This window comes from Coregonus lavaretus (assembly GCF_964263955.1).
Source record: "Coregonus lavaretus genome assembly, chromosome: 3".
Taxonomy (NCBI): Eukaryota; Metazoa; Chordata; class Actinopteri; order Salmoniformes; family Salmonidae; genus Coregonus; species Coregonus lavaretus.
The window spans coordinates 49,814,846-49,837,841 of record NC_139990.1 but is presented as its reverse complement, the minus strand read 5'-3'; the positions used below and the strand labels follow the sequence as shown (position 1 = coordinate 49,837,841).

General features: G+C 43.5%; 1 protein-coding gene across 1 annotated transcript in view; it reads right to left on the bottom strand.

Moving 5' to 3' along the window:
• Nucleotides 1–984: 984 nt before the first annotated feature.
• LOC311107754 (nuclear pore membrane glycoprotein 210) overlaps nucleotides 985–22,996 on the bottom strand; it is a gene marked incomplete at both ends in the record, with an annotated part of 44,301 nt that continues 22,289 nt past the window's right edge. The window contains 14 exons of the mRNA XM_084150283.1: nucleotides 985–999; nucleotides 1,191–1,382; nucleotides 1,516–1,709; nucleotides 1,911–2,060; nucleotides 2,336–2,459; nucleotides 2,544–2,680; nucleotides 17,622–17,842; nucleotides 19,031–19,206; nucleotides 19,358–19,532; nucleotides 21,195–21,280; nucleotides 21,451–21,597; nucleotides 21,814–21,945; nucleotides 22,111–22,191; nucleotides 22,275–22,424. Coding sequence (XP_084006409.1) covers nucleotides 985–999; nucleotides 1,191–1,382; nucleotides 1,516–1,709; nucleotides 1,911–2,060; nucleotides 2,336–2,459; nucleotides 2,544–2,680; nucleotides 17,622–17,842; nucleotides 19,031–19,206; nucleotides 19,358–19,532; nucleotides 21,195–21,280; nucleotides 21,451–21,597; nucleotides 21,814–21,945; nucleotides 22,111–22,191; nucleotides 22,275–22,424 — 1,980 coding nt within the window. The remainder of the gene's footprint in view (nucleotides 1,000–1,190; nucleotides 1,383–1,515; nucleotides 1,710–1,910; nucleotides 2,061–2,335; nucleotides 2,460–2,543; nucleotides 2,681–17,621; nucleotides 17,843–19,030; nucleotides 19,207–19,357; nucleotides 19,533–21,194; nucleotides 21,281–21,450; nucleotides 21,598–21,813; nucleotides 21,946–22,110; nucleotides 22,192–22,274; nucleotides 22,425–22,996) is intronic.

Sequence of the window (22,996 nt, the reverse complement as noted above, 5' to 3'; positions counted from 1 at the left end):
AGGTGTCATATGGGGAAGGTAAGCTGGTCCTAGATCTATACCTGAGAACAACTTCTACCTAGAGCTCCACTGTTCTTAACCCAGGGGTGTCAAACTCATTCCATGGAGGGCCGAGGGTCTGCTGGTTTTTCCCCTTTCAATTAAGACCTAGACAACCAGGTGAGGACAGTTCCTTACTAATCAGTGACCTTAATTCAATCAAGTACAAGGGAGGAGAGAATCTGCAGACACTCGTCCCTCTGGAATGAGTTTGACACCTGTGCCTTAAATGGACCAACGCAACACGCTGACAACGTTTGCCAGGAAAATGTTTAGTTGACGGTTTTAACATGGATAATTTACAGGGCTGTTAGTGTAACCGTGTGCTCCAGAGCCAGTTGCGTCTGCGGAGGATCCTTTCTGTGTCTGGGGATGAGGGTCTGATCCAGGGAGAGAAACGCACCGTCCTGCTGCGGGCCACTGGAACACACACACACACACCAGCTTAGACAACCCCAAGACTGCTGCTGTCCACTGGAGAACAATTATATTATTAATATAAAGCTTACAAATCATTTATGCTACCTGATGCACCAATATAATAGGAAAGGGTAACGTACTGACCTGTGTTAGGTGGTGTATTTGGGTACAGGCCGACCGCAGGGACAGGAACCGTCTGCATGCAGGAGTTGTACACTGACAAATACAGAAGTTAACTGTCACATTCAGCTGCACATGACACACCACCAATTGAGTGGTTAGTTACCTATGAATAAGGTAGTGGTGGTCAGATAGTTACCTATGAATAAGGTGGTGAGTGGTTAGACAGTTACCTATGAATAAGGTAGTGGTGATTGGTTAGTTACCTATGAATAAGGTAGTGGTGGTGAGTGGTTAGATAGTTACCTATGAATAAGGTGGCAGTAGTGGCCATAACTGCAAACACAGCAAAGACCAGGATGAGATGGAAGTCCAGGAGCCGAGTCCAGGAAGATTGTAGACTAATCAGATCTGTCGAACCTGAACACACACACTCAGACAGGGTCAGATGTGTGGATACAGGGGTGAGTCAGTGGGCTATATCAGCTGTGTAGTGCTAGGGCAAAAACCAAAATGTGCCCCAGGACTGAGTTTAGGAAACACTGTTGTATATTAACGTTTTCATTGTCGTGTTTTGGCTGTGTGAGAGTCTGCTCCTCACCTATCTTCACCTCACTGTCCGCCGTGATGTAAACCATGAGGACATGAGTCTGTGGGGTCAGGTGGCTGGACAGGGTGATGTTGGCAGGAGGGGGCAGGGCCTGACCTTTGACCCAGGAAGTGGAAATGTAGACAGACAACACTAGACGTCCGTCTGATTGACTGGGCTCAGATAGCAGTACGTCAGTACTGTCAGAGTGGAACTGAACACAACACAGAGAGAGAAGAGATATGGATTGCATTCACTCCATACTGCCTATGCCAAGGTCTTAAAGCAGTGTGTATTGTGGGGCTGTAAATGCTCTAATGCTTAATGTTAGTCCTAATGTGACCCACCCGTAGGGCAGAGAGCACCTCCTTGGTGCCCAGCACAGAGAACTCTGCCACGGGCTGCAGAGCAGAGAGCACCAGGAAAGACACCGGGCAGTGGAACGCAGGCAGGTACGGCAACTGTACCAAACGTCCGGAGAGAGGAAGCGACAGAGCAGAGAGAGGAAGGATAGGGATGGGGGACTGGCCCCGCAGAGAGGCTGAGAGAGAGACGGAGAGAGAGACAGAGGAGAGGAGGTGGAGGACGGAGTCTGACTGGGGACGGACGGAGACTCTGCAGCTGTATTCACCTGATGGAGAGAGAGTAAAAATGGGTCAAATAATTATTTAATGTATTATTTTAGAGACATGGTCTTTTTATCAATGGGATGGGGAAGGGAGGTCCTGTGTTCCTGTCGTACCTGTGTCGAGGTCATAGTGAGGTGTGGCGACGATCACAGCCTGCAGTGTGTTGAGCTGGAGGTAGGGGGCGCTGAAGTGCAGGGAACACCGTAACTCTGCCTCTGGCTGCAGCTTCTCTATGGCCTCCCTCTGGAACAGGGAACACTGGGCTAGGGGGAGAGATGGGGAGGTGGGAGAAGAGATGGGGAGGTGGGAGAAGAGGTGGGGAGGTGGGAGAAGAGATGGGAAAAGAGATGAGGAGGTGGGAGAAAAGATGGGAAAGGAGGTGGGAGAAGAGATGGGGTGGTGGGAGAAGAGGAGCAGGGAAAGGAGAGAGAGAGAGAGAGAGGTATCAGTGTACTACTCACCTCTGTTGTAATATGGATAACCTGTGTAGGCCATGTAGGTGTGAAGCTCCACACCTGTGTGTGTGTGTGTGTGTCACCTGTGTTGACGGGGGAGGTGTATAGCTCCACAGGAACAGTGTAGTCAGGTGCGTCAGGCCAGTTGGTGAGGAAACGATCCTCAGGGGGATAGAGTTCTGGGATGGCTGGAGACTCCACCTTCACCTGTTGGCAAAACACTACCATGGTGACCCCTTCATTTCCATGGCAACCCCCTCATTTCCATGGTAACCCTCTGCTGTACTGTACCTCTCTGAGGGCCTGCTGTCCTCCTTCCAGTCTGTAGTAGACCACTACCGTTCCAGAATGCTTTGCCAGGGCAGCTCCCGTCTTTGGGTCGATCTGCAGAACACGACTAGACGACACATTCCACTGACCTGGCTGGCCTGAGAGAGAGAGAGAGAGAGAGAGAGTGTGTGTTTTATTTAATTTTTTAAATGTTTTTATTTAACCTTTATTTTATCAGGGAGTCATGCTGAGACCACTGTCTCTTTTACAGATGAGCCCTGAATTACAGAAATTACAGAAAATACACACAAAAAAATAACTAAAACTAAATGCAAGCAGAAAGAAAAACAGGGTCCTAAAAAACAAAGACATTCATCAGTAAAAAGGTCCTCTATCAGCGTTCTGACCTGGCCTAGCGGCATCAAAACATCACATTTCAGAACATTTTGAAGATTGTTCCACAAATAAGGTGCAAAAAAACTAAAAGCTGATTTACTTAACTTAGAGACCAAAGGAATAATTACCAGAGTTAGCCATCACTGAGACCAGGTGTGGTAACTCGTATGTATAAAGTTTAGTAATGATGTTAGGTACAGTGGGACTTTTTGTAAATGGGCTTTATAAATGAAAACATAGCAATGTATCAACCTACGTGAGTGACATCAAAGAGGGCCAACCAACATTCTGGTAGAGAATGCAGTGATGAGTGCTAAAACTGTCGCCCGTAATAAAGTGCAGTGCGCTATTATAAACTGCATGTAACGGCTTTAATGAAGTAGCAGCTGCATTCATATAGATGATGTCACCATAGTCTAGGACCGATAGGAACGCCGACTGACTAATCTGATTTCTACTATTTATCGAGTGGCAGGACCTATTTCTATAGAAGCCCACTTTTATTCTCAGCATCTTAACTAACTCGTCAATATGCTTTTTAAAAGACAGCTTTTCATCTATCCAGATGCCCAGATATTTGTAAGCAGGGACACGATCAATATGGACACCATCCAAAGTACATATGCTTAAATCATCAGAGTTATTTGTATGTGCTCTAGAGAACAACATGTAGTTTGTTTAAAAAAATTGTTTATTATTATTTTTTATAAAAATTATTATTTTTTATAAAAATTATTAAGATCAGCTTTAATATTGCAGATATATTGTAACTTCCATCAACGTAATTGTCTGCATCACTTCCAATCCCCCATATGTTTTTTTTCTCTCGCATATATATATATATATATATATATATATATATATATATATTGAAAAGATTCGGCATGGGTCCTCAGATCCTCAAAAGATTCTACAGCTGCACCATCGAGAGCATCCTGACTGGTTGCATCACCGCTTGGTATGGCAACTGCTTGGCCTCCGACCGCAAGGCACTACAGAGGGTAGTGCGTACGGCCCAGTACATCACTGGGGCCAAGCTTCCTGCCATCCAGGACCTCTATACCAGGCGGTGTCAGAGGAAGGCCCTCAAAATTGTCAAAGACTCCAGCCACCCTAGTCATAGACTGTTCTCTCTGCTACCGCACGGCAAGCGGTACCGGAGTGCCAAGTCTAGGTCCAAAAGACTTCTCAACAGCTTCTACCCCCAAGCCATAAGACTCCTGAACAGCTAATCATGGCTACCCGGACTATTTGCACTGCCCCCCCACCCCATCTTTTCACGCTGCTGCTACTCTGTTAATTATTTATGCATAGTCACTTTAACTCTACCCACATGTACATACAGTGGGGAAAATTTTTATTTAGTCAGCCACCAATTGTGCAAGTTCTCCCACTAAAAAAGATGAGAGAGGCCTGTAATTTTCATCATAGGTACATGTCAACTATGACAGACAAAATGTGGGAAAAAAATCCAGAAAATCACATTGCAGGATTTTTTATGAATTTATTTGCAGATTATGGTGGAAAATAAGTATTTGGTCAATAACAAAAGTTTCTCAATACTTTGTTATATACCCTTTGTTGGCAATGACACAGGTCAAACGTTTTCTGTAAGTCTTCACAAGGTTTTCACACACTGTTGCTGGTATTTTGGCCCATTTCTCCATGCAGATCTCCTCTAGAGCAGTGATGTTTTGGGGCTGTCGCTGGGCAACACAGACTTTCAACTCCCTCCAAAGATTTTCTATGGGGTTGAGATCTGGAGACTGGCTAGGCCACTCCAGGACCTTGAAATGCTTCTTACGAAGCCACTCCTTCGTTGCCCGGGCGGTGTGTTTGGGATCATTGTCATGCTGAAAGACCCAGCCACGTTTCATCTTCAATGCCCTTGCTGATGGAAGGAGGTTTTCACTCAAAATCTCACGATACATGACCCGATTCATTCTTTCCTTTACACGGATCAGTCGTCCTGGTCCCTTTGCAGAAAAACAGCCCCAAAGCATGATGTTTCCACCCCCATGCTTCACAGTAGGTATGCTGTTCTTTGGATGCAACTCAGCATTCTTTGTCCTCCAAACACAACGAGTTGAGTTTTTACCAAAAAGTTCTATTTTGGTTTCATCTGACCATATGACATTCTCCCAATCCTCTTCTGGATCATCCAAATGCACTCTAGCAAACTTCAGACGGGCCTGGACATGTACTGGCTTAAGCAGGGGGACACATCTGCACTGCAGGATTTGAGTCCCTGGCGGCGTAGTGTGTTACTGATGGTAGGCTTTGTTACTTTGGTCCCAGCTCTCTGCAGGTCATTCACTAGGTCCCCCCGTGTGGTTCTGGGATTTTTGCTCACCGTTCTTGTGATCATTTTGACCCCACGGGGTGAGATCTTGCGTGGAGCCCCTGATCGAGGGAGATTATCAGTGGTCTTGTATGTCTTCCATTTCCTAATAATTGCTCCCACAGTTGATTTCTTCAAACCAAGCTGCTTACCTATTGCAGATTCAGTCTTCCCAGCCTGGTGCAGGTCTACAATTTTGTTTCTGGTGTTCTTTGACAGCTCTTTGGTCTTGGCCATAGTGGAGTTTGGAGTGTGACTGTTTGAGGTTGTGGACAGGTGTCTTTTATACTGATAACAAGTTCAAACAGGTGCCATTAATACAGGTAACGAGTGGAGGACAGAGGAGCCTCTTAAAGAAGAAGTTACAGGTCTGTGAGAGCCAGAAATCTTGCTTGTTTGTAGGTGACCAAATACTTATTTTCCACCATAATTTGCAAATAAATTCATTAAAAATCCTACAATGTGATCTTCTGGATTTTTTTTCCTCAATTTATCTGTCATAGTTGACGTGTACCTATGATGAAAATTAAAGGCCTCTCTCATCTTTTTAAGTGGGAGAACTTGCACAATTGGTGGCTGACTAAATACTTTTTCCCCCCACTGTATTACTTCAACTACCTCAACTAGCCGGTGCCCCCGCAAATTGACTCTGCACCGGTACCCCCTTGTATATAAGCTACAGGACTGTTTTGCTAGCACAGACTGGAACATGTTCCGGGATTCTTCAGACAGCATTGAGGAGTACACCACATCAGTCACTGGCTTCATCAATAAGTGCATCGATGATGTCGTCCCCACAGTGACCGTACGTACATACCCCAACCAGAAGCCATGGATTACAGGAAACATCCGCACTGAGCTAAAGGGTAGAGCTGCCGCTTTCAAGGAACGGGACTCTAACCCGGACGCTTATAAGAAATCCCGCTATGCCCTCCGACGAACCATCAAACAGGCAAAGAGTCAATACAGGACTAAGATTGAATCGTACTACACTGGCTCTGACGCTCGTCGGATGTGGCAGGGCTTGAAAACTATTACAGACTACAAAGGGAAGCACAGCCGCGAGCTGCCCAGTGACACAAGCCTACCAGACGAGCTAAACCACTTCTATGCTCGCTTCAAGGCAAGCAACACTGAAGCATACATGAGAGCACCAGCTGTTCCGGATGACTATGTGATCACGCTCTCCGTAGCCGATGTGAGTAAGACTTTTAAGCAGGTCAACATTCACAAGGCCGCAGGGCCAGACGGATTACCAGGACGTGTACTCCAAGCATGTGCTGACCAACTGGCAAGTGTCTTCACTGACATTTTCAACATGTCTCTGACTGAGTCTGTAATACCAACATGTTTCAAGCAGACCACCATAGTCCCTGTGCCCAAGGACTCTAAGATAACCTGCCTAAATGACTACCGACCCGTAGCACTGACGTCTGTAGCCATGAAGTGCTTTGAAAGGCTGGTCATGGCTCACATCAACACCATTATCCCAGAAACCCTAGACCCACTCCAATTTGCATACCGCCCCAACAGATCCACAGATGATGCAATCTCTATTGCACTCCACACTGCCCTTTCCCACCTGGACAAGAGGAACACCTACGTGAGAATGCTATTCATTGACTACAGCTCAGCATTCAACGCCATAGTGCCCTCTAAGCTCATCACTAAGCTAAGGATCCTGGGACTAAACACCTCCCTCTGCAACTGGATCCTGGACTTCCTGACGGGCCGCCCCCAGGTGGTAAGGGTAGGTAACAACACATCTGCCACACTGATCCTCAACACGGGGGCCCCTCAGGGGTGCGTGCTCAGTCCCCTCCTGTACTCTCTGTTCACCCATGACTGCATGGCCAGGCACGACTCCAACACCATCATTAAGTTTGCCGACGACACAACAGTGGTAGGCCTGATCACCGACAACGATGAGACAGCCTATAGGGAGGAGGTCAGAGACCTGGCCGTGTGGTGCCAGGACAACAACCTCTCCCTCAACGTGACCAAGACAAAGGAGATGATTGTGGACTACAGGAAAAAAAAGAGGACTGAGCACGCCCCCATTCTCATCGACGGGCTGTAGTGGAACAGGTTGAGAGCTTCAAGTTCCTTGGTGTCCACATCACCAACGAACTATCATGGTCCAAACACACCAAGACAGTCGTGAAGAGGGCACGACAAAGCCTATTCCCCCTCAGGAGACTGAAAAGATTTGGCATGGGTCCTCAGATCCTCAAAAAATTCTACAGCTGCACCATCGAGAGCATCCTGACTGGTTGCATCACCGCCTGGTATGGCAACTGCTTGGCCTCCGACCGCAAGGCAGTACAGAGGGTAGTGCGTACGGCCCAGTACATCACTGGGGCCAAGCTTCCTGCCATCCAGGACCTCTATACCAGGCGGTGTCAGAGGAAGGCCCTCAAAATTGTCAAAGACTCCAGCCACCCTAGTCATAGACTGTTCTCTCTGCTACCGCACGGCAAGCGGTACCGGAGTGCCAAGTCTAGGTCCAAAAGACTTCTCAACAGCTTCTACCGCCAAACCATAAGACTAATCATGGCTACCCGGACTATTTGCCCCCCCACCCCATCCTTTTTACGCTGCTGCTACTCTGTTAATTATTTATGCATAGTCACTTTAACTCTACCCACATGTACATATTACCTCAACTAGCCGGTGCCCCCGCACATTGACTCTGCAACGGTACCCCCCTGTATATATAGCCTCCCTACTGTTATTTTATTTTACTTCTGCTCTTTTTTTTCTGAACACTTTTTTTGTTGTTGTTTTATTTTTACATTTTTTGTTTAAAATAATTGCACTGTTGGTTAAGGGCTGTAAGTAAGCATTTCACTGAAATGTCTGCACCTGTTGTATTCGGCGCATGTGACCAATAGAATTTGATTTGATTTGATACAGTGGGGGAAAAAAGTATTTAGTCAGCCACCAATTGTGCAAGTTCTCCCACTTAAAAAGATGAGAGAGGCCTGTAATTTTCATCATAGGTACACGTCAACTATGACAGACAAATTGAGAGAAAAAAATCCAGAAAATCACATTGTAGGATTTTTTATGAATTTATTTGCAAATTATGGTGGAAAATAAGTATTTTGTCACCTACAAACAAGCAAGATTTCTGGCTCTCAGAGGCTCCTCTGTCCTCCACTCGTTACCTGTATTAATGGCACCTGTTTGAACTTGTTATCAGTATAAAAGACACCTGTCCACAACCTCAAACAGTCACACTCCAAACTCCACTATGGCCAAGACCAAAGAGCTGTCAAAGGACACCAGAAACAAAATTGTAGACCTGCACCAGGCTGGGAAGACTGAATCTGCAATAGGTAAGCAGCTTGGTTTGAAGAAATCAACTGTGGGAGCAATTATTAGGAAATGGAAGACATACAAGACCACTGATAATCTCCCTCGATCTGGGGCTCCACGCAAGATCTCACCCCGTGGGGTCAAAATGATCACAAGAACGGTGAGCAAAAATCCCAGAACCACACGGGGGGGGACCTAGTGAATGACCTGCAGAGAGCTGGGACCAAAGTAACAAAGCCTACCATCAGTAACACACTATGCCGCCAGGGACTCAAATCCTGCAGTGCGAGACGTGTCCCCCTGCTTAAGCCAGTACATGTCCAGGCCCGCCTGAAGTTTGCTAGAGTGCATTTGGATGATCCAGAAGAGGATTGTGAGAATGTCATATGGTCAGATGAAACCAAAATAGAACTTTTTGGTAAAAACTCAACTCGTCGTGTTTGGAGGACAAAGAATGCTGAGTTGCATCCAAAGAACACCATACCTACTGTGAAGCATGGGAGTGGAAACATCATGCTTTGGGGCTGTTTTTCTGCAAAGGGACCAGGACGACTGATCCGTGTAAAGGAAAGAATGAATGGGGCCATGTATCGTGAGATTTTGAGTGAAAACCTCCTTCCATCAGCAAGGGCATTGAAGATGAAACGTGGCTGGGTCTTTCAGCATGACAATGATCCCAAACACACCGCCCGGGCAACGAAGGAGTGGCTTCGTAAGAAGCATTTCAAGGTCCTGGAGTGGCCTAGCCAGTCTCCAGATCTCAACCCCATAGAAAATCTTTGGAGGGAGTTGAAAGTCCATGTTGCCCAGCGACAGCCCCAAAACATCACTGCTCTAGAGGAGATCTGCATGGAGGAATGGGCCAAAATACCAGCAACAGTGTGTGAAAACCTTGTAAAGACTTACAGAAAACGTTTGACCTGTGTCATTGCCAACAAAGGGTATATAACAAAGTATTGAGAAACTTTTGTTATTGACCAAATACTTATTTTCAACCATAATGTGCAAATAAATTCATAAAAAATCCTACAATGTGATTTTCTGGATTTTTTTCCCTCATTTTGTCTGTCATAGTTGACGTGTACCTATGATGAAAATTACAGGCCTCTCTCATTTTTTTAAGTGGGAGAACTTGCACAATTGGTGGCTGACTAAATACTTTTTTTCCCCACTGTATAGCCTCCCTACTGTTATTTTATTTTACTTCTGCTCTTTTTTTCTCAACACTTTTTTGTTGTTGTTTTATTTTACTTTTTTATTACAAATAAATGCACTGTTGGTTAAGGGCTGTAAGTAAGCATTTCACTGTAATGTCTGCACCTGTTGTATTCGGTGCATGTGGCCAATAACATTTGATTTGATTTGATTATATATATATATATATATATATATATATATATATATATATATATACACATACATACATACATACACACACATACATACACATAAATACATATATATACATATATTATTTTTACATATATATTTCCCTTTATTACTTTCCAACCCCACCACCCCTTCACTAATTGGAGTAAACTAGTGAACAACAACGCTTAGGCCTCTACTTCCAGCTTATACATACTATATACACCTTATGGATACAGTCAATTTTACAATAATTCTACCTTGCTTGTTTTTACTCCTGAACTTCCTCTACCCTCAACCTCTCTGATCATTTCCATGATGTCCATCCGGTTTGCCTCTATATGCCATATCTTTCTAACTGTGCTCTTTCACAAAAGCTCTCAACCTATAACCTATATATTTATTATGGACACAGTATGCTTTACATTAGTTATCTTGTTGCTGTTATGAGTCCCATCCTTCAGCTCCATTCAACACCTCCCATCTATCTCTTAACACCTTCCATATTGGATTTCTATTTGCCATATATTTTTCAACTGTACTGTGATGTTTCACAAAAGTTCTGAACCCTTCTATTTTCATTGTTTCTACAGATTGTAAATTGAAAATTAATTTTTTTGCTAAAAGTATTATTTTATTATTGATCGATTGACTATGACTTTTCAGATCACCCAGTAGTGCTATCTGCAGGGTTAGCTCCAGGTAAATATTCCAATCCTTCAGCCATTCCTGGACCTGTGTCCTAAAACAAGCTACAAATGGACAGTACCAAAACAAATTATCTAATGATTCTGTCTCTTCGCAGCAAAATCTGCAGAGCTGGGAAGATTGTATCCCCCATATAAATAACATTCTATTGGTAGCAAGAATTTTGTATAATAATTTAAATGGAAAAATTATAAGTTTTGAATCCAGCGTCATTTTGCGTATCTGTTCATAAACACTATGCCATGGAATCGGTGCGTCAAAAATCTCTTCCCAACTATTTTGCAATCTATATGGGACGGCTGTCAATCCTCTGGTCCTTAAATGAAACTAGTATACTTTTTTTTTTATAATTAATTAATAAATTTAATTTAAATAATTTAATAAGCCATTTAGCAGACGCTTTTATCCAAAGCGACTTACAGTCATGCATGCATATTTTTTTTTGTGTATGGGTGGTCCCGGGGATCGAACCCACTACCTTGGCGTTACAAGCGCCGTGCTCTACCAGCTGAGCTACAGAGGACCACAATTTATCACAATTTTCTTTAACCAATTATGTTCTTTAATGCAGGGCCGACAGACAAGTTCCTTACTTTTTCCCCCTTCCACTTTCCTCTTCCATTTTTGCTGTAATGCTGCAATTATTTGGTTGTAATTTTGGGTAGAGCAGACATTTCCATATGTTTTTGTTAGCTGCATGTGCGACATAACTCTACCAGTCCTACCTATGATATCATTTACAAGATTATACCTTTTTTAAACATTGTTTCAAAAAATAATGTTTTTTTATTATTAGTATATTTTAGTTTAACCACAATATTTGTTGCATTTTTTGTTCTGTCGTTTCTGGAGGATTAAATTGAAATTGCAACCAACTTTCTATGGCATGTTTTAGAAATAGTGATATTTAGTAGATTATTTCCTTTTCAAATAACTGAAAGTGAGAGGTTGTAATCTGAATAATGGGAAAAAGGCCATTCTTGAACATGGGGTGAGACAATCTTACTAATTTGCTAGAGAACCAGTTCGGATTTAAGTATAACTTTTGTATGACTGAAGCTTTTAGTGATAGGTCTAATGCTTTAATATTTAATCATTTCTGTCCTCCGAATTCATATTCATTATATAAATAGGCCCGTTTAATTTTGTCTGGCTTGCCGTTCCAAATAAAATAGAATATTTTTTTCTCATATAATTTAAAAAACTGTTCGCTAGGCGTAGGCAAGACCATAAGCAAATAGGTAAACTGGGATAATACTAAAGAGTTTATCAGGGTGATTTTTCCACAAATAGACAGGTATTTACCTTTCCATGGTAGCAAGATCTTATCTATTTTTGCTAACTTTCTATTAACATTTATTGGAGTGAGATCATTTATTTCATTTGGGATATGTATTCTGAGTATATCCACATCACCATCAGACCATTTTATTGGTAAACTACATGGTAATGTAAAAATTGTATTTATTAGTGATCCAATACGTAATATAGTACATTTATCATAATTTGATTGTAATCCAGAGAGGTTAGAACATGTATCTAGATCCTCTATGAGGCTGTGGAGGGATGCAAGTTGTTGATTTAAAAGAAAACATGAATCATCATCGTACAATTACACCTTTGTTTTTAAGCCCTGGATGTCTAATCCCTTGATATTATTGTTGGATCTGATTTTAATAGCTAACATTTCAATGGCCATAATAAATAGATATGCCGATAGTGGACAACCTTGTTTTACTCCTCTTGACAGTTTAAAACTTTCAGAGAAGTAGCCATTATTTACTATTTTACACCTAGGGTTACTATACATGATTTTAACCCATTTTATAAGAGATTCTCCAAAATTGAAATGCTCCAGGCATTTATATATAAACTCCAGTCATACTTTATCAAATGCCTTTTCAAAGTCAAATGCCTTTTCAAAGGCCTGGTTTCCCAGATTTTTCATAGTGTTCTATTGTTTCCAGTACTTGCCTTATATTATCTCCAATGTATCGTCCATGTAAAAAACCTGTCTGATTAGAATGAATAATGTCCGACAATACTTTTTTAATTCTATGCGCTATACATTTTGCTATAATTTTTGCATCACAACACTGAAGTGTAAGGGGCCTCCAATTGTTTTAATAGACTGGATCTTTATATTTCCCACTTGTATCCTGTTTCAGTAATAATGAAATCAGACCTTCTTGAGTGTCTGATAATCCACCATTTACATAGGAGTGGTTAAAACATGCTAATAACGGTCCTCTGAGTATATCAAAAAAGGTTTGGTATACCTCGACTGGTATGCCATCCAACCCTGGAGTTTTCCCGGACTTAACGTATTTAATTACATCAAGAAGTTCCTCCTCTGTAATTTCACCTTCACATGAGTCTTTCTGTATGGCTGTTAATTTTACATTATCAATAGAAAATAAATCCCTACAATTAGCTTCAGTTAGAGGAGATGGAGGCGACTGAAACAAAAACTATGCTTAAAGTACTTTGCTTCCTCCTTCAAAATATAATTTGGTGAATCATGGGTGACCGTCATTTGTAACCAGTTTCAGTAAATTATTTTTGGTAGCATTTCTATGTTGAAGATTAAAAAAGAATTTGGTGCAGTTTTCCCCATATTCCATCCAGTTTGCTAGATTTTTTATAATACATTCACTTGATCTTTCTTGAATAAGTTTCTCCATTTCTTTTTGTTTTTCCTCTAATTTATTCTGAGCCTCTATGTTACAGTTTTTATTGCTATCTATCTGTTCTGTTAGACCTATTTCCTTTGTTAGTATGGACTCTTTTGACCTAAATTGCTTTTGTTTTCGAGATGAGTACTGAATTACATGGCCTCTAAAGGCACATTTAAAAGTGTCCCATACAATAAGGGTATTTGCTGTACCTATGTTATGTCGGAAAAAATCAGTTATGAATTCCTCTGTCCTAGTTAAAAACAAGTTTTCATCCAATAGGCTTTGATTACATTTCCAATATCCTCGCCCACGTGGAAATTCAGTAAGAGTAATGTATATGCCAATTATATGATAGTCCCCTATCAACACTTTTTTAACTTTTGGTGCCAACGAGAATGACATAAGAAACTAGGTCAGGATATTTAAGCCTCCATATACAGTGGGGGAAAAAAGTATTTAGTCAGCCACCAATTGTGCAAGTTCTCCCACTTAAAAAGATGAGAGAGGCCTGTAATTTTCATCATAGGTACACGTCAACTATGACAGACAAAATGAGAAAAAAAATTCCAGAAAATCACACTGTAGGATTTGTAATGAATTTATTTGCAAATTATGGTGGAAAATAAGTATTTGGTCAATAACAAAAGTTTCTCAATACTTTGTTATATACCCTTTGTTGGCAATGACACAGGTCAAACGTTTTCTGTAAGTCTTCACAAGGTTTTCACACACTTGCTGGTATTCTGGCCCATTCCTCCATGCAGATCTCCTCTAGAGCAGTGATGTTTTGGGGCTGTCGCTGGGCAACACGGACTTTCAACTCCCTCCAAAGATTTTCTATGGGGTTGAGATCTGGAGACTGGCTAGGCCACTCCAGGACCTTGAAATACTTCTTACGAAGCCACTCCTTCGTTGCCCGGGCGGTGTGTTTGGGATCATTGTCATGCTGAAAGACCCAGCCACGTTTAATCTTCAATGCCCTTGCTGATGGAAGGAGGTTTTCACTCAAAATCTCACGATACATGGCCCCATTCATTCTTTCCTTTACACGGATCAGTCGTCCTGGTCCCTTTGCAGAAAAACAGCCCCAAAGCATGATGTTTCCACCCCCATGCTTCACAGTAGGTATGGTGTTCTTTGGATGCAACTCAGCATTCTTTGTCCTCCAAACACGACGAGTTGAGTTTTTATCAAAAAGTTCTATTTGGTTTCATCTGACCATATGACATTCTCCCAATCCTCTTCTGGATCATCCAAATACACTCTAGCAAACTTCAGACGGGCCTGGACATGTACTGGCTTAAGCAGGGGGACACGTCTGGCACTGCAGGATTTGAGTCCCTGGCGGCGTAGTGTGTTACTGATGGTAGGCTTTGTTACTTTGGTCCCAGCTCTCTACAGGTCATTCACTAGGTCCCCCCGTGTGGTTCTGGGATTTTTGCTCACCGTTCTTGTGATCATTTTGACCCCACGGGGTTAGATCTTGCGTGGAGCCCCAGATCGAGGGAGATTATCAGTGGTCTTGTATGTCTTCCATTTCCTAATAATTGCTCCCACAGTTGATTTCTTCAAACCAAGCTGCTTACCTATTGCAGATTCAGTCTTCCCAGCCTGGTGCAGGTCTACAATTTTGTTTCTGGCGTCCTTTGACAGCTCTTTGGTCTTGGCCATAGTGGAGTTTGGAGTGTGACTGTTTGAGGTTGTGGACAGGTGTCTTTTATACTGATAACAAGTTCAAACAGGTGCCATTAATACAGGTAACGAGTGGAGGACAGAGGAGCCTCTTAAAGAAGAAGTTACAGGTCTGTGAGAGCCAGAAATCTTGCTTGTTTGTAGGTGACCAAATACTTATTTTCCACCATAATTTGCAAATAAATTCATTAAAAATCCTACAATGTTATTTTCTGGATTTTTTTTTCTCAATTTGTCTGTCATAGTTGACGTGTACCTATGATGAAAATTACAGGCCTCTCTCATATTTTTAAGTGGGAGAACTTTAACAATTGGTGGCTGACAAAAAACATTTTTCCCCACTGTATCTACTAGTTCTAATGTATCCATGACATTCATGATTTCCTAAGAGCATGAGGGTGATAGTTTGTAGTGTGATTTCCTTTACGGTCCATTGAGCTATTTAAAACAGTATTATAATCTCCCACCATAATAATAGAGTCTTGTATTGCTTGCAGTGTTGATAATTTATTATATATATTGTCAAAGAAGTGTGGATCATCATTATTTGGTCCATAAAGGTTAATGAGCCATATCTGTTTATGGTCCAATAACATATTTAAAATCATCCATTTACCTTGCGGATCTGTTTGGACAATTTGCACATTCGGATCGAAATTACTGTTAATATCATCACCCCTTTTGAGTTTCTTTGCCCATGGGAGAAGTATATTTCGCACCCCCAGTCCTTTTTCCACACAACTTGTCTGTAATAATGTATCCATGACATTCATGATTCCATCTAGAATTGTTGAATGAGTTTCCTGTAAACAATAGATATCAAGAAATATCAAGAAAGGACCTGATTTACGAATGCATATACAGTTACAGCTGTTTGAGAAAGCATGCAAGATTGAGCAAAAATTGACAAAAATTTGAGATTTGATTAACCTATGTCAAGTCCTAGGTGATGGAGATCAGAGCCACCCTCTTCCCCTGAGACACAAACCCTCTGGCGTTGTAACCATTTTCCCCAAGCATCTCCGTGCAGTCAGACCTTTGATTATTTTGTGCCACCAGGGCCACAATAATATGCCCCCTCTCTGATTGCCCGAGTGTGACCCCCTCCCCATGGGTTACTGAAGCCAGTGTTGCCAGCACTGCCACTACCTGGGTGAGGGTACCCCACCGGAATCCCCCCCGGCTAGGTACAAGGTCATCAAGGTTCTCATTAGCAGCTTTGAGAATTTCCTTGTATATTATGCTCTCCCATCAACATGTACTTAGTTTTACCTGCATTCAATACTAATTTCAGGTCAATAAAGTATTTATGTAATACAATGAAGGCAGACTGTAGTTCAGATAGAGCCTGGTCAACCGTGGGGGCAATAGCATACACAACAGTTTCATCGGCATACAAGTGCAGGTTAAAATGTATTACAGACAAGTCGATTTTGTTAATGTAAACAGTCAAAAGTACAGGACCCAAAATCTCCCCCTGCGGGACACCTTTCATAATATCCAGGAAACCTGATTTAACACCATCAGTAGACACATTGAGTTCTATCTGTCAAGTCATGTTTAAACCAGTTACATGCAGCCTGGTCTAGGCCAATTGAGTCAAGCTTCTGAATTAGCAGTGAGTGATTAACAGTATCGAAAGCCTTTGACAGGTCAATGAAGAGGGCAGCACAATGTTGCCTTTTATCCATACAATTAACCACAGCAGAGATACTACTATGACCTGGTCTAAAACCCGATTGATGTACATTTAGAATACATTTCAAAGATAAGAAACGTCTTAGCTGAGAATTAATCAAGGATTCTAATATTTTAGCTAGGCAAGAAAGTTTAGAAATAGGGCGATAATTATTTAGGTCACAAGGATCACCACTTTTGTGAAGAGGGCGTACATGGGCCGCCTTCCAAACCTTGGGGATCGTACAAGATATAATCGTAAGGTTAAAAATATGGATTAATGATTCAGCAATCAGGTGGGCAGAAAGCTACAGCAAAAATGGATGAAGCATATCAGCCCCCGTGGATTTTTTAAAACATCAATCTTAAGCAAGCCATCTAGCACATCACAGACAGTAAATTACTGAAATGAAAACAAAGATTCACTAGAAGTTGATGTGTTAACCGTCGAGTCAGCTAGAGGCTGGCAGAGGGAAGAGCAGTCGATTGACTGACCAGGGTAAATTAAACCACTATTTACAATGATGATTAAAAGCATCACTTATCTCCTTCTTCTCAGTTATGATTCTTTGAGTGTGTGTCTAGGTGGCAGGTAGCCAAGCGGTTAGGACCTAGTAACCGAAAGGTTACTGGTTCGAACCCAGAGCTGGCAAGGTGTAACGATCTGTCGTTCTGCAAGGCAGTTAACCCCCAACAACAACTGCTCTCTGGGCGCCGATGACATGGACGTCGATTAAGGCAGCCCCCCGCACCTCTCTGATTCAGAGGGGTTGGGTTAAATGCGTAAGACACATTTCGGTTGAATGCATTCAGTTGTACAGCTGACTAGGTAAACCCTTTCCCAATCTACAGTACCGGCCACAGTGTGTGTGTGTGTGTGTGTGTGGGGGGGGGCCTGAGTGTGCGTGTGTGTCTCACCGTGCGGTCCTGTCAGGGGGGTGTTGAAGCAAAGTGTGTCTCCGGGCCTGAGTGTGTGTGGGGGGGCAGAGATGACGGGGAGGACAGGGAGGGGGGTGTAGTCACTCAGGGAGGGGTTGGTGGGGTCCGCCTGCACCCCTAGGACTGTCAGACCGCCAGACACAGTCTGGACCAGGAAGGAATGACTGTCTGAGTCTGGAGTCACCTGCACCAAGTCATCCCTGAGAGAGAGAGAGAGAGAGAGTGTTTAAAGCTGGAATCCACATTAGGGGAAACAACACCACTGTTGGCCCCCAGCACCTTTGTTATTGTTTTTGTTTTGCTGTTGAAACGGAGGAGAGCAGACTCCGGCCGCATGGTAAAAATTATCTCTACATATTCTGCTGTTCTATCGCGCGGGCAATGATGTCTGAGGGAAAAAACAGTGTTGGTTGTTTCCAGTAACTTCTTTGTTGTTGTAATATCCCAAATGGACGCGGCAGTTTCACCATTAAGGATCCCAGCTTCAAGGAAAATAAAACAGACAGAGAGAGATTTGACTATATACTGTGTGTGTTGTGTTACCGGTTGGTGGTAATGTGAGAGTGTGTGTGTGTGTGTGTTACCGGTTGGTGGTAATGTGAGAGTGTGTGTTACCTGTTGGTGGTAATGTGAGAGTGTGTGTGTTACCGGTTGGTGGTAATGTGAGAGATTGTGTGTTACCGGTTGGTGGTAATGTGTGTGTGTTACCGGTTGGTGGTAATGTGAGAGTGTGTGTTACCGGTTGGTGGTAATGTGAGAGATTGTGTGTTACCGGTTGGTGGTAATGTGTGTGTGTTACCTGTTGGTGGTAATGTGAGAGTGTGTGTTACCTGTTGGTGGTAATGTGTGTGTGTTACCGGTTGGTGGTAATGTGAGAGATTGTGTGTTACCGGTTGGTGGTAATGTGTGTGTGTTACCGGTTGGTGGTAATGTGAGAGTGTGTGTTACCGGTTGGTGGTAATGTGAGAGATTGTGTGTTACCGGTTGGTGGTAATGTGTGTGTGTTACCTGTTGGTGGTAATGTGAGAGTGGGTGTTACCTGTTGGTGGTAATGTGAGAGTGTGTGTTACCTGTTGGTGGTAATGTGAGAGTGTGTGTTACCGGTTGGTGGTAATGTGAGAGTGTGTGTTACCGATTGGTGGTAATGTGAGAGAGTGTGTGTTACCGGTTGGTGGTAATGTGAGAGTGTGTGTGTTACCGGTTGGTGGTAATGTGAGAGTGTGTGTGTTACCGGTTGGTGGTAATGTGAGAGTGTGTGTTACCGGTTGGTGGTAATGTGAGAGTGTGTGTTACCGGTTGGTGGTAATGTGAGAGTGTGTGTTACCTGTTGGTGGTAATGTGAGAGTGTGTGTGTTACCGGTTGGTGGTAATGTGAGAGTGTGTATTACCTGTTGGTGGTAATGTGTGTGAGTGTGTTATGGGCGTTGAACTGTTGTCCCAGGTTGTCGTAGCAGAGAGCCCTGACTCTGATGGTCCAGCCCAGGGGAAAGGCAGGCAGGCCTCCCCCTCCAACACTGTACAGACTGGACACACTGAACAGCCTGACAAACCACACTGGAGACACCTGGCAAACACAACACACAAATACTATTTTGTACTCTCCAGCATGGTCAGATAGTGATGACCCAGTCCTTAGGGTCAACTGTGGATGCTGAGTTTCTCACCAGGTTTACTTTAGAATAGATCCCTGCGAAGGACACAAGTGACCAACTTACCCGGACGCTGATGAGCAGGGTCTGGTTGACCCCACAGGTCTCCATAGCGATTACCTCCAGCAGGGCGGATCCCGTGTCAGGCCCCGCCCTCAGAACGCCCTGGCTGTCCACGGTTACAAGTCCCTCCCCTTTCACACACTGACACAGGGCATACTGCACGGGACAGATAGTGTCTCTGAAAAACACAATCATACACGCATGAGTACAGACATAAACACACAATCACACACGCATGAGTACAGACATACAGTGCATTCGGAAAGTATTCAGACCCCTTGACTTTTTCCACATTTTGTTACGTTACAGCCTTATTTTCCTCATCAATCTACACACAACACCCCATAATGACAACGCGAAAACAGGTTTGTAGAAATTTTTGCTAATTTATAAATACCTTATTTACATAAGTATTCAGACCCTTTGCTATGAGACTCAAAATTAAGCTTAGGTGCATCCTGTTTCCATTGATCATCCTTGAGATGTTTCCACAACTTGATTGGAGTCCACCTGTGGTAAATTCAATTGATTGGACATGATTTGGAAAAGCACACACTTGTCTATATAAGGTCCCACAGTTGACAGTGCATGTCAGATCAAAAACCAAGCCATGAGGTCAAAGGAATTGTCTGTAGAGCTCAGAGACAGGATTGGGTCGAGGCACAGATCTGGGGAAGGGTACCAAAAACATTCTGCAGTATTGAAGGTCCCCAAGAACACAGTGGCCCCCATCATTCTTAAATGGAAGAAGTTTAGAACCCCCAAGACTCTTTCTAGAGCTGCCCGTCCAGCCAAACTGAGCAATCGGGGGAGAAGGGCCTTGGTCAGGGAGGTGACCAAGAACCCGATGGTCAGAGCTCCTGAGTTCCTCTGTGGAGATGGGAACCTTCCAGAAGGACAACCAATTCTCTGCAGTACTCCACCAATCAGGCCTTTATGGTAGAGTGGCCAGGCGGACGCCACTCCTCAGTAAAAGGCACATGACAGCCCACTTGGAGTTTGCCAAATGGCACCTAAAGGACTCTCAGACCATGAGAAACAAGATTCTCTGGTCTGATGAAACCAAGATTGAACTCTTTGCCCTGAATGCCAAGCTTCACGTCTGGAGGAAACCTAGAACCATCTCTACGGTGAAGCATGGTGGTGGCAGTACGCTGTGGGGATGTTTTTCAGCGGCAGGGACTGGGAGACTAGTCAGGATCAAGGGATGAACTGAGCAAAGTACAGAGAGAACCTTGATGAAAACCTGCTCCAGAGCGCTCAGGACCTCAGACTGGGGCGAAGGTTCAGGTTCCAACAGGACAATGACCCTAAGCACACAGCCAAGAGAACACATGAGTGGCTTTGGGACAAGTCTCTGAATGTCCTTGAGTGGCCCAGCCAGAGCCCGGACTTGAACCCGATCGAACATCTCTGGAGTGACCTGAAAATAGCTGTGCAGCGACGCTCCCCATCCAACCTGACAGAGCTTGAGAGGATCTGCAGAGAAGAATGGGAGAAACTCCCCAAATACAGGTGTGCCAAGCTTGTAGCATCATACCCAAGAAGACTAGAGGCTGTAATCACTGCCAAAGGTGCTTCAACAAAGTGCTGAGTAAAGGGTCTGAATACTTATGTAAATGTTATATTTAAGTGTTTTATTTTCTATAAATTTGCAAAAATGTCTAAAAACCTGTTTTTGTTTTGTTATTATGCGGTATTGTGTGTAGATTGATGAGGGAAAAAAACAATTTAATACACTTTAGAATAAGGCTGTAACGTAACAAAATGTGGAAAAGGTCAAGGGGTCTGAATACTTTCCGAATGCACTGTAAACACACACACACATGCTGGCTCTCACTTGTTGCTCTGTAGTGCGTAGTGTGAGTAGGGAGACATGAGGATGGATCTGGAGGTTCCTACAGCCAGCTGCATCTCCTGGTACACCTTAGAGAGGAGAGGAGGAGAGAGGAGGAGGTGAGAGGACAGGAGTAGAAATGAGTAAAGAGTGGAGAGGAGAGGTCATCATATCACAGACATAAACTACTCAACAACAACCCATAAACAAATGTCTCAAAAGCAGGAGGTGAAAAAGGAGGTGGACCCAGTGTGTTTACCAGTATCTGTATCTCGTCAGAGAGCTGCTGGTGGGAGGCTGACGTGTGGTTGGCCAGCTGAACTGTCACTCTCAGACTGGTCCTGCCCGCAGCCCACGCCCTCACCAGCACAGAGAAACTATGGGCAGGAGAGACAGTCACCCCCGCCTACAACCCACACACATACACACACACACACACACACACACACACACACACACACACACACACACACACACACACACACACACACACACACACACACACACACACACACACACACACACACACACACACACACACACACACACAGGGTGAACACAGTCATATCCAAGTGGTTTGACAAACATTAACCTACATATACAGGGACAAAGCATAGCGTACCTGAGTGTGTCGTGGTTGTATCTCCAGTACTCCCAGCTTGCCCAGACTCCAGTGGAAGGAGAGACCAGACTCTACACTGCCCAGAGCAAAGGGGTTCTGACTACTGTCACTGCCCATCACATACACTGGCATCTAAACACACACACACACACATACTGGGGTTACTAAATCACATGCACATACGCACCCAAATACTTTACAAACATACACAGAAACAAACTACACTGCCTGCCACATACATTCATCATCCAATAACAGAACGTTTGAGAGAGAATACAAACATTATCTGTATCTTACCTCAGTGCCCACAGACAGTTTGACCAGAGGGGCCTGGATCCTGACCCCTGTCAGGTTAAACACCTCCACCTCCACCTCATCCTGACACACACACACACAACCAGATAATGAACAAGTGAAAAGTATGTGTGTGTTTGTGTGTGTGTGTGTGTGTGTGTGTGTACCTGTGCGAAGGTGAGCAGTGCTCCGGTGTCCTGAGTGACGGTCTGCAGCGCCCCTCTGAGTTTGACCACGCCCACTGCCACGCCACGGACCAATCCTGTGTCGGTCACCATGGTGATGCGGCTGTCACTCACAGAGAAGCCCACACTGGACTGGGGGTGGGGGCCACCCTCCCACTTCACCTGAGAGAGGTGTGTGTGTAAGTGTATGATCGCGTGCCGATAGAGGGAGTTATGACATTGACACAGTAGATAGTAGTGGCATGACTTCCATCAGCATCCTATTCAGTTTGTCCCCAACATCGTTTGTGTTGTGAATTTCTAAAAGCCTTTTGAATTGTCACGTGATCCAATGATGAATCAAACAATGTTGAAGACCAGATGTTCAAGGCCAGAAACCTAGAGTCAGAGTTAAACCTGCAATATGTAACTTTTTGGGTGACCCGACCAAATTCACATAGAAATGTGTGTTATAGATCTGTCATTCTCATTGAAAGCAAGTCTAAGAAGGTCTAAGCAGATCTGTTCAATGTGCACTAATAGAACAGATGAAAATAAAACAGGTTTGGTTATGGAAAATATATTTCACAGGGGTTTAGGTGGTACAATGATTCTCTACACTACTCTTGCTTGTTTTGGCACATAAACTGAAATTAGGCAAACTATTCGAATTTTAGCAACTAGGAAATGGTGGCGAGATTTCTGTTTTGTGTCAACGTTAACAG